General features: G+C 53.6%; 7 protein-coding genes across 7 annotated transcripts; 3 read left to right on the plus strand and 4 right to left on the minus strand.

Annotated features, from left to right (window-relative positions):
- Positions 1-15: 15 nt before the first annotated feature.
- Positions 16-1,314, minus strand: M409DRAFT_25165 (uncharacterized protein; the record flags this gene model as incomplete). Its single annotated transcript, XM_033807564.1, has 2 exons — positions 16-653; positions 708-1,314. The coding sequence occupies 2 exons, from the start codon at positions 1,312-1,314 to the stop codon at positions 16-18; spliced, it is 1,245 nt and encodes a 414-aa protein (XP_033665174.1).
- A 940-nt stretch (positions 1,315-2,254) lies between these two features.
- M409DRAFT_25166 (uncharacterized protein) lies at positions 2,255-3,801 on the minus strand (the record flags this gene model as incomplete). The annotated part of the gene is made up of 3 exons (XM_033807565.1): positions 2,255-3,079; positions 3,129-3,628; positions 3,690-3,801. 3 exons carry the CDS (start codon positions 3,799-3,801, stop codon positions 2,255-2,257), a joined length of 1,437 nt encoding a protein of 478 aa, XP_033665175.1.
- Positions 3,802-4,192: 391 nt separating this feature from the next.
- M409DRAFT_37077 (uncharacterized protein) lies at positions 4,193-6,679 on the plus strand (the record flags this gene model as incomplete). Its single annotated transcript, XM_033810667.1, has 1 exon — positions 4,193-6,679. One exon carries the CDS (start codon positions 4,193-4,195, stop codon positions 6,677-6,679), a length of 2,487 nt encoding a protein of 828 aa, XP_033665176.1.
- A 335-nt stretch (positions 6,680-7,014) lies between these two features.
- M409DRAFT_67849 (uncharacterized protein) lies at positions 7,015-8,004 on the plus strand (the record flags this gene model as incomplete). Its single annotated transcript, XM_033817583.1, has 1 exon — positions 7,015-8,004. One exon carries the CDS (start codon positions 7,015-7,017, stop codon positions 8,002-8,004), a length of 990 nt encoding a protein of 329 aa, XP_033665177.1.
- A 152-nt stretch (positions 8,005-8,156) lies between these two features.
- M409DRAFT_67850 (glycoside hydrolase family 33 protein) lies at positions 8,157-9,335 on the minus strand (the record flags this gene model as incomplete). The annotated part of the gene is made up of 1 exon (XM_033817584.1): positions 8,157-9,335. The coding sequence occupies one exon, from the start codon at positions 9,333-9,335 to the stop codon at positions 8,157-8,159; it is 1,179 nt and encodes a 392-aa protein (XP_033665178.1).
- A 356-nt stretch (positions 9,336-9,691) lies between these two features.
- M409DRAFT_25170 (uncharacterized protein) lies at positions 9,692-11,630 on the plus strand (the record flags this gene model as incomplete). Its single annotated transcript, XM_033807566.1, has 7 exons — positions 9,692-9,910; positions 9,960-9,989; positions 10,039-10,084; positions 10,138-10,637; positions 10,687-10,881; positions 10,932-11,321; positions 11,373-11,630. 7 exons carry the CDS (start codon positions 9,692-9,694, stop codon positions 11,628-11,630), a joined length of 1,638 nt encoding a protein of 545 aa, XP_033665179.1.
- A 689-nt stretch (positions 11,631-12,319) lies between these two features.
- Positions 12,320-14,296, minus strand: M409DRAFT_25171 (glycoside hydrolase family 2 protein; the record flags this gene model as incomplete). The annotated part of the gene is made up of 1 exon (XM_033807567.1): positions 12,320-14,296. The coding sequence occupies one exon, from the start codon at positions 14,294-14,296 to the stop codon at positions 12,320-12,322; it is 1,977 nt and encodes a 658-aa protein (XP_033665180.1).
- Between the last annotated feature and the right edge of the window lie 472 nt (positions 14,297-14,768).

Below are 14,768 nucleotides of genomic sequence, written 5' to 3' on the forward strand. Positions count from 1 at the left end.
AAGTCGTAGTTCCTGTCATGTGAAATTGAACTCAGGATTTGAGAAAGCTAGATCCCCAAACTCAGCGTACAGCAAGTCGTCGGGCAGCCCGTTCGCAAGATGCAAATCGAATGCGGAGTTCATCGAGGGATCGTGGGTAACTGTTCCAGTAATGTCTCTGGCAGCGGCATACTCTCCGTTTCCGAAAGGGCTCTCTGTCAGAACACTCTCCATTCCCAGTGCTGCCGTGCATTCGTTGAGTTTCCTCATCAGTCCTGCCGTCACTCGTGAGATGGGATGATGCGACATCACAGGTGTCCTCGCAAAGACAGCTAAAGCTGCACTGACGAGGCGAAAGTCTTCTTCGACGATGACGTTCAGCTGTTCCTGGTACTTGAGGCAAAGCTCTAGTAAGAAGTGGCCGGCGAACGAGATCATGATGTGGAAGTAGGCCGGCATGCCGACGATATGTGCTCGAAACGACTGATTGTCGAGTATGATGCTGAAGATGGTGAGGGCCGCTTCTCGGGCTGTTGTCGCAGCCTGGAGGAAGTAGGGAGGTATCGGGTCCGTCTTGAGGCCGCGGAAAACGTGGTGACCAAGATACAACTTGCTGAACTGGAAGTGCATCGTAAGGCCTGCGAGAGGGAACGATCCAATATACTGATCTGGCTCTGCGAATCACAGTTAGTACACTGCATCTCTCCTGGGTTCCTATTCAGACTGACCGAATGAGGCCGACCATCTCGAGTACCACTGATCAAGCTCTCGAGCAAAGTGCGAGAGCTGCACGACGGAAGACCTTGAGAGTGGTCTACTCTGCTCGCTGCCGAACGCATCTTTAATCTGGCCCATAGTAACGAGTAAGGAGACTTGGGACATGGGCCTGGTGTCTCCACTAGGCATGGAGCTTTCGCCTACGACAAAGAGCTCTCTGCTTTCGATGGCATCCTTCTCCGGTCGAATAATACAGTCTCGGTTGTGCAAGATTGATAGGTGTTGGTCGCAAACGTAAAGTAGATACCACAGCCGGATCCTGTCCCTGGCTAAATGATACTGCTGAGACGAACCTGGCGTAGAACCCGCCACCAAATATGGTTCGCTGAGGCCATGGAAGTGCCGGTGGAGTTGATGATCTGCTGCTCTGCGTATTGCTTCAGAAAGTAGTATACGTGAGGCATCTGGAAGCCAAAATGCACCGATACACAAAGCTCGAATGTACTCGATATCCTGTTTCTCAAAGAGCGACTCAGAAACCAGCCGTCGGTACTCGCGATTGCAGACGTCGAACCGCTCCGGATTATCAGCGTCGTGGAAGGCAGCAACGGCACACATGGCTGCTAGCAGGATCGGTGATGTTTGTATGACCTGTCTCAGGTCCTGATGTTGGCTTGCGATGCCGTATAGAAATCGGTCAAGGTGAGATAGATATCGTTGAACGAGCATCTCTGCCACTTCCTGCGTGATCAAACCTTTACCGAGCAAATCCAGCCGCTCGCTCGCTCGCTCTTCTGCGACCCTTTTGGGGACTTGCAGCGGTTCCATCTGGGGAAGCGTCTTGCTGCGCGCTCGTCAGGTATGCGTGGATGGGAGCTTGAGCTGTAGAAGGTGACATTGGAGGGGACAGCTCGCAGGAGATCTCTTCCGCCCCGGCCTCATCGTTCCCAGAGCTTGTTGGACCGTTTGCGTTGGCAGTCTCCTTATCGCTTAGTAGGGTAGCTGGTGCTTCGATCCCAAGATGCTGGCATATCCGGTCCAGTGTTGCGTGAATGCCGATAACATCTTTACCAAGCAGCCCAACCTGTTTGTGATCCGCCATTTGGTGTCGCTGAGCCGTGTGTAGGACACAATGAAGTCCTCTCCGGCGGCACCGTGAGCACGGCGGCTCTTCGCCAGCCATATCGCATTTGATTTTTTGTTTTCTGCATGCTGTGCAAGCTGCTGAGAGTCGCTTTGGTTGTGGCCGCTCTTCGTCAAGACCGAGAGCATCGCTTCTTTTGCGCTTTGAAGCTGATGCCATGGCTTGCAAGCACAATACGCTGGGAAATGCAATTCTAAAGACATGTGTTGAAGCCGTGGTTGTGGGTTGTGAGAGTTGGAGAAGATGAGACTCAGGGATCAAAGGCCGTCGTTCTCCACTTCGCCCTCTTCCCACCCGAGGATCGGCAGTTCTCTGGCGAAGCGGTCACATGTACACAGGAACACGACATGGGAATCATTATGCGGGAAGAGTCATTGTTGGCCTGCAAGTAGCGCTTGGTTCATTCAAGTATATCTACAGTCGTGACCGTGGCTGCCATTTGATCCATGGATGTGTTTCTGAACTCCGTATCAATGGTTCCAGCAAGGACGTATTCACCATTCCTGGGTGTGCGTCGTCAACATCAGTAATACCACTCAGCTTCATGGACGTCTCCAACTCGTCTCGGAAAATATTCATCATATGTTGCAAACCTCCTTGACCGTACGTCAAGGCATACAGCCATGGCCGCCCAATGCCTACCGGCGTCGCCCCAAGAGCAATGGCCTTCAAGATGTCTGTGCCGCGTGTGAAGCCACCATCAACGTAGATCTCTAGCTGCCCAAAAACCTCTGGGCAGCACTTGTGCATCTCCAGTAATGTCAGTATGGCCGGCTGGGTTGTGTCCAGGGACCTGCCTCCGTGGTTGCTCAGAAAGATTCCATCTGCGCCGTGCTGCGCAGCCTTGCGAGCATCGGCCGCAGTCTGAACACCCTTTAAAACCAGTGGTAAGCCAGAAACCCCCTTGATCCAGGTCAGATCATCCCAGGAAAATGTTGGATCGATGTATTTCGCCATGACCCGTCCAAGTCCTCCGCCTTTTCGATCGTTTGTTGCAACTGCGCCGCTGATGGCCGCTACAACATGCTCTGCTGCGATGCGCTCATCGGCCTCCCGTTTCCCAGGAACAGGTGCATCCACCGTAATGAAGATGCCTTTGACGCCAAGTTCTCTTGCATGGCGCAGCAGCTCTTCGGTCTTTGATCGGTCTGAATTCACGTACAGCTGCAAGAAGAACGGTTGATTGGGTCGACCAGCGGCGACAATTTCTGCAAGAGGATACGACGCATTGCTCGATATCTGGGATGGTCAGACAATCGTCGAGGACAATGCTATCGGAGAGCCTCACCACTTGAGCAATCCCTTCTTCTCCACAAGCTCTCGCAACAGCCAACTCACCCTCCGTATGTGCCAGTTTCGCCATGGCGGCAGGGCTGAGGAAGAATGGTGCGCTTGACTCACAGCCAAGGATCCGCCGCCTCATGTTGACTTCCTTGACGTTCCGCAACACCCTTGGACGAAGGAGAAGTTTCCGATGGCACATCAAATTAGCCTGATGTGAGACGAGATCGGTCGCTGCTGAAGAGTAGAAGGCATACGCCTTGGCGGTGAGGGTATGCTTGGCCACATCTTCAAAGTCGTGGACAGATATCAAGCTGTATAGATCTGGTTTCGATGGTTTGATAAGGATAGTGTTCGCCTGTTCGACTGATTGCTCTTCGTTTCGAGGTAGTGTATCCGGATTGATGGACCCCATGTTCTGCTCTGCTGACAATGCCTTCACGATGCCAGGCGAGTGTATTTGGTCAAACGCAAGGGTCGCGTCACGGCCGGCATACTGATATATGACTGCATTCTGATCAGCGGTCTTGTTGGTCGTGGTCTGATTTCGATGTTCTCTGGAACCCACCGGCAGCTCCACCAGGATGTTCAAACGCCGACAGATCGTACACTTGGTCATGGACGATAATCCAAAGATCGCCAGCCCTATTGTGCTGACCTACCTCCTCATAGGATATCATGTTTTTATTGCCTCTCTAACAATCTTTCAATTCTGGGCGTCCCAGTTGATAGTTTATGGTCGCTGGGCAAGGCCTCATGAGCGTCGACACTCGTTCTTCATCTCGCCGGCATGGCTACCACTCGCGGTTCAGTGTCGCCGTCAGTCTCCTTGGTGTGCTACAGCAATATCGGAGAGTCGCGATGGTCGGATGAGCGTCTCCGTAATGGTCGGAAGCCTACTTCCGCCACAATCGGCAGAGCCACCGACTCCATCGGCGACTGACCGCCATCACTCTAGGATTGCTATTCATCACGTGTCATGGCAGACATCGATGTCGCCAACTACTCCTGCTGGGCAATGGACCACGCAAGGGAGAGCATCATTCGCCAATTGATGAAAACACAGCCATCATGAGCGCGGAGAAGGAGGACAACGACAGCGTTGTCGCGAAGGACGAGCTTCTGGCTTCGCTGCCCCGTGCACCAGCCTCGAGACGAGTCACTCAGGAGCAGCTTTCACAACAACCCGTCCTCGTTGTCCTCGACGACGATCCGACAGGCACACAAACATGCCACGACATCAACGTCTTAACAGTATGGGACGAAGATACTTTGGCCGAAGAATTTCAGTCCGCCTGCATCGGGTTCTTCGTCCTCACCAACTCTCGCGCTCTGCCACCGATTGAAGCCCGTGAGCTCATCCGAACAATATGTGAAGCGGTCAAAGTCGCGGCCACCAAAGCCGGGAAAGAATTCGAGATAGTTCTGCGAGGAGACTCGACCTTGCGTGGGCACTTCCCGCTTGAGCCTGAGGCTGCAGAAGAAGTAGTTGGCAAAGCAGACATTTGGATACTGGCTCCATTCTTCGAGCAGGGTGGCCGCTTGACGATCAACGATGTGCATTACGTCGCTGGTCCAGACGGCCTGCTGACGCCGGCGGCCCAGACGCCTTTTGCAAAAGATGCAACATTTGGATATACAAAGTCAAATCTGCGTGACTATGTGGTTGAAAAATCGAAGGGTAGCATCACACGAGATCGAGTACAGTCCATCTCTCTAGAAGATATCCGGCTGGGCGGTCCAAGCAAGATTGCTGAAAGGCTGTCAGGTTTCAAGCCTGGCACGGTTGTCATCGTCAATTCAGCTGGTACGGCGGATATGGAGACGTTCGTGCCCGGACTCCTCGAAGCTCGATCTTTCGGCAAGACATTCCTGTATCGCACTGGAGCCACCTTCGTATCGACTCGACTCGGGATTGAACAGATTCCACCACTCTGTGCACGGGATCTCGGATTCGATGTATCCCATTCTGCGCCTGGCGGTCTGATCATTGCCGGCTCATATGTTCCGAAGACCACCGCTCAGCTCGAGTCACTCGTGGCCGGACGTGGCAATAAGCTGCGGAAGATCGAGCTCGATGTGGGTGCTCTGTTGAACTCGCCACAGACGTCGCAGCAGACGGTGCTCGAAGCAGCCAATCTTGCTGGCACCCACATCTTGAACGGAGAAGATGTTTTGATAATGACCAGCCGCAAATTGATTATCGGGAATGATGAACTCAGCAGTCTGAAGATTGGGAGTGTTGTTGCAGAAGCTCTTGTTGCGTTTCTCCGCTTTCTTATCCCACGACCACGTTATATCATCGCCAAGGGTGGGATCACCAGCTCAGATGCGGCCACGAAGGGACTGATGTTCAAGCGAGCAAAGATCAGGGGTCAAGCAGCGCCCGGAGTGCCTCTGTGGCAATGCTCCGAATCAACGTGCAAATACCCGGACATTACTTATGTTGTCTTCCCGGGCAATGTGGGCGACAACGACACCCTTCAAGATCTTGTTGCAAGATGGGCAAAGCCTGCCACACACCACGAAGCATCTCTTGCGCCGATGCAATATCAAAGACTTGGCACCAGCGGACTCAAAGTATCCAGACTGATCCTTGGATGTATGACTTTTGGCAACCCCAAGTGGGAGGGAAGCCCTTGGGTTCTGTCGGAATCCGACGCCTTGCCGCTGTTGAAGAAGGCCTACGATGTGGGCATCAATACGTGGGAGACTGCCAACACCTATTCGAATGGACAATCGGAGACCATCATCGGCAAGGCATTGGCAACGTACAAGATACCTCGCAGCAAAGTTGTCATCTTGACCAAGCTCTACTATCCCGTGCTGGAAGATGAGCCAGATGCTCGACCGCAGCCGGCGATCAACGACGGCAAGCTTGTCAACCAAATGGGCCTCAGTCGAAAGCACATCTTCGAGGCCGTGGAGGGCTCGCTACGTCGCCTTGGGACTTCACACATCGATGTGCTGCAGCTACACAGACTTGATCATGACACCGATCCTCAAGAAATCATGCGAGCGCTGCACGATCTTGTTCAGATGGGTAAAGTACACTATCTCGGTGCATCCAGCATGTACTGTTGGCAATTTGCTCGACTACAGTATACAGCCAAGACGAACGGGTGGACTCAATTCACCAGCATGTCGGGACTGTACAACTTGCTGTACCGCGAAGAAGAGCGAGAGATGATCCCGTTCTGCGACGCTGAAGGCGTGGGACTGATTCCATGGTCGCCGATTGCCAGAGGCTTGCTCACAAGACGTTGGGCTGAACAGAGCGATCGCAGTAAGCAAGACGCGAAAGCGAAGAAATGGTTCCAGGGCTACCAGAACCAATCGATTGTCCAACGGGTTGAAAAGCTTGCTCAGGCGAAGAGCTGCGCCATGTCTGATATTGCTCTTGCTTGGCTATTGCACAAAGGTGCCTGCCCTATTGTTGGGCTGAATAGTGTCGAGCGGATAGAGAGTGCTTCCAAAGCTCTGGCTGTTCGACTTACGGATTCTGATATTCAGGCCCTGGAAGAATTGTACCGTCCCCTATCAGTCCAAGCAATGTAGAAGGATTTCTCCCGTCACGTGCATTCACGTCTACCGAAGTGCAATCAGCCAAAGCTGCACGACTTGTGCCTTGGAACGCGAGCATACGTTCGAAGGGTACGGCTCGGTGAACATCCGGCGGGTCACCATGGTCCGCAGTCCTGGGCGCAGTGAGGGGAGACAAGACTGCGGAGCTAACCCTCCGATGCGGTCCAATTGAGCACCGGTGTAAGCACAATGTATCAATGATCACGGGGGAGACACATCATCAGCTATCTGGGAAGGCGTGCAATCCACCGCATCGACGAGCTACAGGTCACGTATCACACAAGACACTGTCACAAATACCGACCAAAATGGGGAGCATCAACACTGCGTCTGCAAAAATTCTCATCACCGGCGCTGCAGGCTTCGTTGGCCAGGCGTTGGCGCCCAGCCTGACCCAAGACCCAGCTGTAGAGAGCATCGCCTTGACCGACATAACACAGCCAGCCTTGCCGGCTGTTGCCAAGGACACGACATGCCGCATCACGAGCTTTGCTGCCGATTTCATTTCCCTAGCCACTTGCGAAAAGGTCGTCTCGGCGGAGTTCACCCATATCTATCTTCTGCATGGCATCATGTCGGGCGCGGCAGAGGCCAACCTGGATCTCGGATTGAAAGTCAACGTCGATTCTATGAGGTATATCATCGATGTGTTACGCCGGCATCACCGACCAAAGCCAGTCCGTATCATCTTCCCATCCAGCCTCGCCGTCTTCGGACCTCCTGGACAAGGTGAAGTGGTGACCGAGAATACAATGCCAATTCCAAGGTCCTCGTATGGCACGGAAAAGGCCATGGTCGAACTGCTACTCAATGACCTCTCACGGCGAGGCCTCGTTGATGCAAGAATTCTGCGGCTTCCCACAATAATCGTGCGACCCGGCAAACCGCCGGGAGCTGCTTCATCATTCTGCTCGGGGATCATCAGAGAGCCTCTCAATGGCAAACCCTCCATCCTCCCGGTACCGAGGGCTCTCAAACTCTGGGTGTGCCCAGCTCGCACTGTGATCAGGAATCTCGTTGCCGCCAAAGACATTCCAGAAGCGAGGTTCATCGGCAGTTGCATCGTCAACCTCCCAGGACAGACCGTCACCGTTGACGATATGCTACAGGGGCTACGAGACGTTGGTGGTCAGAAAGCTCTCGGTCTGATACAGGAACAGTATGACGAGAAGGTGGCCAGTATCGTTGGGTCATGGCCAGCTGTGTTTGACACCGAGAAAGCCATCGATCTGGGCTTTCATCCTGATGTTGGCCTTGGGCAAACGTTGAAAGATTACATTGAAGACTACATGCACTAGCTCATGGATTCAACCAAAATTCTAGCCCTTTCACCTCATATGCCCTTCGTTCTCGGTCCAATATGTTCGGCACAAGCGGGAAGATAGACTCGAAGCTGAATCAAAGCCGAGATGACACCCGAGCAGGGCTTGCCCAAGCAGGTTCAACAAGACTATACTTGGTCTAGTACAGCAGGATCAAACTCGACATACTTGATGCCCTGCCTCCAGAAAGTGAAAGCAACATGCACTTTCCCATCACTCCCAACCCTGATGCTCGGATACGACAGTTCACGATTCAGCTTCTGCTCACTGTTGTTCGTCATGCAGTATCCATCGCCCTCTTCAAGCACTCTATGCCTCCATGAATGGCCATTGTCATCGCTCCAAGCGAGACACAGCGGAGCCCTTGGTGATCCCCAGAACGCCTCCTTACCAGCGTGCTTGCTGGTTTGATTCTTGCGGACGTCGTCGGGAGCAGCAATGTCGTCGTACAGGCCTTCACGACGGCCCACAGCGTTGGCCCTCGAAGAGTGGTTGTACACCGCTAGGACACGTCCAGATGGCAGAACAGCAAAGCAGACGCCAGCATTGGGATTTGGTAGTGCTGTTGGTTTGGGCTCAGACCAACCGATGCCGTTTGGGGACGTTGACATATGAATGTTGTCGGCCCATCGACTGCGATACAGAGCAAGATAAGTCCTGTCTTGAAGCTGCTGGATTTGCATATGAACGGCGCCGAAGCTGTTGAGGACTTCTTTTTCGACCCACGTCTGGCCTTGATCTTGTGAGATCCGGATCGCCGAGATATCGTCGTTGCCAACCCACCGCACGCCTGGTTCGCTACGACATTTGAATGTCGGTATCACCCAAGCTCCACTTTCAAGAACCACGACCGGCTGCCGAATGAAAGTTCCTGGCTCTGAGAAGAGGACATCTGGAGCCCCCCATGTCGATCCACGGTCTCTCGATATTTGACGTTTGACCACAGCTGAATCTTGATCGCCGAGATTCTGCGAAGTATAGAGGAGCCAGAGATCTACGACGGGCGTCTGAAATAGCACTGGGTTCTGCTCGCTCCTCGAGGTATCGGAAGTCGCTCTTGTAGCCTTAGACCACACATTTGATCCAGCAGGTCGTCTGGCCAGGTAAATGCTGGTGTCAGGCTTCCCTTCCTGCGTGCCGCCGAACCAAGCACAGAGAAGATCGCCATTGTCAAGGATCAGAAGATTTGATGCATGACATTGAGGCGTTCCCGCTGGAACAAAGCATGCTGAATGCTGGAATGGCTTGGCAGTCTCAGTGAGAACATTGTTGTCAAAATCTGGCACTGACTCTGCGCAGCTTCCCATGATGACTGGACAGTTGATTACCAGAGACAGGTCTGTTGAAATCGAGTCCTACATCAGTTCCCGTTGGGGACCCCGTCGAGCTCTCAGAAGCCGAGAATGGGCCGTTCTGCCAACAGCAGCGGATCAATATCCGCACGGAGATTGTTCTCCGACCTTGCTCGGATGAAGTCTCCCCGAGTGTCACGCCAGTAATTCTCGCAGCCTGACTCCACTTCCCCAGACCCCACACTCCACACGGTAAGTCGGGCCAGTATTGGTTTCTACTAGGCTAGTATAACATCGCCTCCTGCTGCGGATAGGCTCAAGCTAGCTTGCGTCTCTTCTTTCCCACTCATACTCCACCATCGCTTTGCACTATGGCGGGCTGCACCAGCATCTGGGTCAGCAAAGACGCAAAGACTGATCCCAAACAGATCTTCAATGGCCGGCTTTTCTTCCTCCTCATCACTGTTGCATGGGCTGGATGCTTCTACGGATTCGACTCCGGCAACATTGGCGGCATCCTCACATTGCCGTCATTCGAGAATGCTTTTGGTCTGACAGGCTTGTCGCAAGTCGAGCTCGATGAAAGAAGTGTATGCCGAGTCGAAGACGCGATTCCGACCACATCACTGACAACCGCAGGGTACCATCGCTGCTATGCTGACAGCTGGAGTAAGTGGACTTCGACACTCGCAATAGGCAAGGCTGACCAGAGGGCCAGGGCTCGGCGGGCGCTCTCTGCGCAGCACCCACGTCGGATTATCTTGGTAAGTCATGTACCATGCCATCTGCTGTAGGCCGCGCTAAGTTATTTTGTCAGGCCGCAAATGGTCCGTCTTCCTCTGGGGCATCGTCTTCCTCGTCGGCGCATCAATGCAAATGATCGCCAACTACGACGTGCTCCTCGCCGGCCGCTTCCTTGGCGGTATGGGCGTCGGTGCCTCTTCCATGCTGAGCCCTCAATTCCTCGCCGAGAACTCACCCAAATCCGTCCGCGGCTCGATGACAGCCACTTACAACCTCATGATAGTCACTAGCCTTGCCCTGGCCTTCTGGACGAACTACGGGGTCAGCTTGTGGAAGGGTCATGAGCATGACAACAAGCAGTGGAGGACGTCAATGGGCATCCAGCTCATCCCTGGGGCGTTGATGTGTCTGATGATTCCATTCGTCCCAGAGACGCCGAGATATCTCATCAACCAGGGCAAGACAGAGAAGGGGCTGAAGAACCTGACCAAGCTGCGGAAGCTACCTGCACACCATCCCTATGTGCAGACTGAATATTCCGAGATCGAGGCGCAGACGAAGTTCGAACAAGAGGTAATGGTCCACGATTTCCCAACTGGAAAGCGATGGCTCACAAGGATAGGCACGTTCAGGACACAGCTACTTGGTCATAATCCGGGACGTCTTCACCAACAAGAGTAACTTTCAGCGCTTCTTCCTTGCTGTGATGCTGTTCCTCTTCCACAAATTTACTGGAACCGACAGCCTCAACTACTACGCTCCGAGCATCTTCGAGTTGATCGGCGTCAAGGGCGGCAGCAACACACTCCTAACCACGGTAAGGCACCTTGCCCAATGCTCAGGATTATTCTGCTGACAGGCTACCAGGGCGTCTACGGCATCGTGAAAGTGGTTACAACGATACTATACGTCGGCTACCTCGTCGACCGCATCGGCCGCCGCCTGCCTCTCCTTGTCGGGGCTTCCATCCAAGCAACCGCAATGTTATATCTTGCCCTCTACATTCGCTTTGCACCAGGGGGTAACTCCAGCACAGATACTGTTGAAGGTACTCCAGCAGGCGGCATCGTTGGCATCGTCATGATCTACCTGTACGACTTTGGCTGGTCGTTTGGACACTCAGTCGCTTGCTACGTCGTTGCTGCTGAGATCTTCCCAACCCGCATCAGGTCCTTCTGCATGTCATTTTGCTTCTTTGCGAACTGGATTGTCGATTATGGGATCACCAAAGCGACGCCTGTCATGTTGACGGAAATGGTATGTAACGACCGACTTCATTGTCTGCTCATTGGTAACTGGTGCTTTTAGGGCTGGGGTACCTTCCTCCTCTATGCCATTCTCACATATGCTGGTGTGGTTTTCATCTTCTTCTGCTTGCCCGAGATGAAAGGTCGCTCAATTGAAAGCATGGATGATCTTTTCCAAAGGCCCCTTTGGACTATGTGGAAGCACGCATACCCGACTGAGGAGGAGAAGGTCCGCCGAGATGTGCAGGAGACAAAGTTGGGTCGTAGTGACTCGATCGCTGACAAGGATGCTGCCGTGGTCTATGTTGACAAGGTGTAGAGGTAGAATGAGCAGAGCTTCAGTTACTGAATGTAAGTGTAGGACACTTGAAAATCTGTCAGCATTGTTGATTGATGTGTTGCCGGACGTACTTTAGCACACATACCTTTCTGTGTCCAGCAGGCTCCCAAAGGACACCATGTCCGCTTCCTGAGGAGTCACAAAACCTTTGCCATGTTGGCATGCTGCACATCCCGCAGAGCCCTGTGTCTTGTTCTGACTTGAAACCAGCAGAGACGATCAGAGGGACATCCTTGCGATCTGGACCGTCGATGTAGTACGATGCTCTCGCTGTAAGCCAGAGCATCTTGTGAAACGTCGGTCTCAAGGTGTCGGGGTCGGGGGGTAGATGTAGAGTACAAGCTAAGCAATCATCGATCGGTCTTGGTGATCGGCTCGATTGGGTGCAAGGACAAGCTTGGTACCGGTTATTTGATAGTACAGTGTTTGTGCTGCTGTTCAATTCATCCGTGGTCAGCAACGCTCGAGAAGTGTGTGTGCTTTTGGTGTTGAATGATGAAAGAGAAGAAAGAGGGGGAGAAAGGGCCTCTGTACACCACTCGCGCACGGACGCTTGATCACATGGCTCCGCTTGAGCCACTTCCAAGAGAGACGTGCTTGTGGTCCAGCTCACTTCGCATACGCAATCAACCGGCGTATTGCTGGAACGTTAATACATGTAGCCGCTTTTACCGGCCTTGCCTCTTCGCAAAGTATGCCGCTGCCGCCTTCTCCATCACTTTCTTCACTTCCGCCGCTGGGAGCTTCTCTCTCCTGTCATACGTGTAGAGCCCATTCTGCTCCTGCTCGATATCCGAGAATTGGGTCCACACAATCCCACACACATGTCCCTCTCGCACAGTCCCCATTATCAGCCCCTCGACTCTTTTTAACAAGTCCTTCGCATCACTCGCAGTCGTATAGCCCCAGTTGCCCTTCCGAGAGTCATCGTTGGACGCCGCAATATTCACGCCGCCAAACTCTGTGCACATGACTGGGGCTCCGCGTTGGTGTCGTGACCCTTCGTCTTCCACGTTGGCGTGGTTGTATATTGGACCCAGGAACATGGGCCGACCTCGTCCAATGATCTCCTTGAGATTCTTGCAGCGATCGGCCATGCCATTCTCGTCGGCGTAGTCGTGGAAGGTGCTAAGGTCGGTAATGACATGCTCCCAGCCGCAATTGTCGTTGATGGGTCTCGTCATGTCGTAGGTCTTCGTGGTCCAGTACAGCGATCGCACATGGTCTCTTTGTCGCTTGTTTCCACCAAGATCTCCGTAGCCCCAGCTTTCATTGATGGGAGTCCAAGTGACAATTGAAGGATGATTGACGTCCCGCTTCACCATCTCCATCCACTCTTGGTCGAACCTCTTCATCATCTCCACGGTGAAGTGGAATGGACTTGCCATCTCGCCCCAGACTAAGAAGCCAAGCCGGTCTGCCCAGTACATGAAGATGGGATCTTCAACTTTTTGATGCTTGCGGCAGCCGTTGATGCCCATGGCTTTGGACAACTCGATATCCTTCTTCAACGCAGCTGGGGTCGGTGGCGTCATCAACGTGTCTGGCCAATAACCTTGATCAAGGAAGAGCGCTTGGAAGTACGGCTTGCCGTTCAGTCTGAATGTGCCATCACCCGTTATCCAATCGAGGGAGCGCATTCCAGTAGTGGTCTTGACTTCATCCAACAATCTGTTCCCCGGACCCAGCAGTCGAAGTGTTACATCGTACAGAAATGGACACTCAGGTGACCACAGAGCGACCCCATTCTTCCAGCATCGATCATCGTTCAGTGGTGCGGCGCTTGCAAACTCAGGTGGGAGCATTTGGATGTGCTGCTGGGAGAGTCTTGTGTTCACGTCGAACATCCGCACAAAGTCCTCCTCTCGTTTGAGGCCCATCTTGCCGGTGCCGATCACCACTCCTCCTAGGCTTGTTTCGACTTCGATCTCCAATGGCTGGTTGGCCCTTCTTCCAATAGTGCAGACTCTTGCGTCCAAAACGCCCTTCTCAATCTCGTTCGATCGCAGAATGGTCCCATAGCTGCCATCCACGATCCTGGCTGGCGGCACACTCTCCAGCCACACACTCTGCCAGATGCCACTGGATGGCGTGTAGAAAATGCTCTCTGGCCGCGGTCCCCAGTACTGCTTTCCTCGGGGCTGTGCTAGGTCGAACGCCGAGTCGTGTACTCTGATTGTCAGCCGGTACGGACTGAAAGAGGAAAGCTGAATGGCTTCCGTCAGATCTAAGTCGAACGGCACATGACCACCACGATGCTCGCCAATGTACTGTCCGTCGAGCCAGACCTTGGCATGGTAGTCCACGGCGCCGAACCGGAGGAGCAGACGATAGTTTTCAGACTTTTCTTCCGAGTTGCGGAGGTCTTCGATGCGACGCTCATACCACAGAACTTCATGTACACCTCGCTCATTGATCCCTGATGCTGGAGCTTGGAAGACAAAAGGGACTTGAATTGTTCTCTTGCCATTGGGCTTGCCGTCGCCGGAGGGGGCATGTGATGGGATGCCATTGTGGTGCCACCCAGCGAGCAGGCCATTGTCATCGTCATCGAAGAGGAAATCCCAGGGACCATTCAGACTCTCCCAGTGAAGTGCGGTCCGCTGGAAGTCAGGTCGTGGGTAATCTGTCGGAGGAGACGCCATTGTGTCGACCGGGCGGGAGTGATGCGGGATAGCGGGTTGTTGTTGTTGTTGGGCGGCAAACGGTCGTTGACGGCCGTCGAGTGAGTCTTTGGCGGATTTGACGAGTTTGGTCAGGCGCCTGGACATGTCAGTGCGGTGCGGGAGATGATCGGATTTTGTAGGCGTGACGATTCCATCACGCTGTCGGTGTAACGTCAACAAGCTATGTCATGTGCGATGCTGATGCCTGAGGCACGACGGGCGGCCGGCCCCACTTCCTTTTCTGAATGATGCCACCCTGAGGGCAGCCTTGTCTGCTGGAGCATTGGCCTCCTCGACGCATTGGAGTCTCACGAAGTCGCAGAAAAGGCTAAATTTTCACCACTACTGGCGTCGTCACCGACGATTCCTGACCGTAAGTACCTCTTACCTCCGTCGCGCGGTGTGCATGCTTCCGTGGCGGACATGCCGACACGTTTTCGTCGAACTGTGC

The sequence above is a fragment of the Zasmidium cellare genome (genome assembly GCF_010093935.1).
Source record: "Zasmidium cellare ATCC 36951 unplaced genomic scaffold M409scaffold_26, whole genome shotgun sequence".
Taxonomy (NCBI): domain Eukaryota; kingdom Fungi; phylum Ascomycota; class Dothideomycetes; order Mycosphaerellales; family Mycosphaerellaceae; genus Zasmidium; species Zasmidium cellare.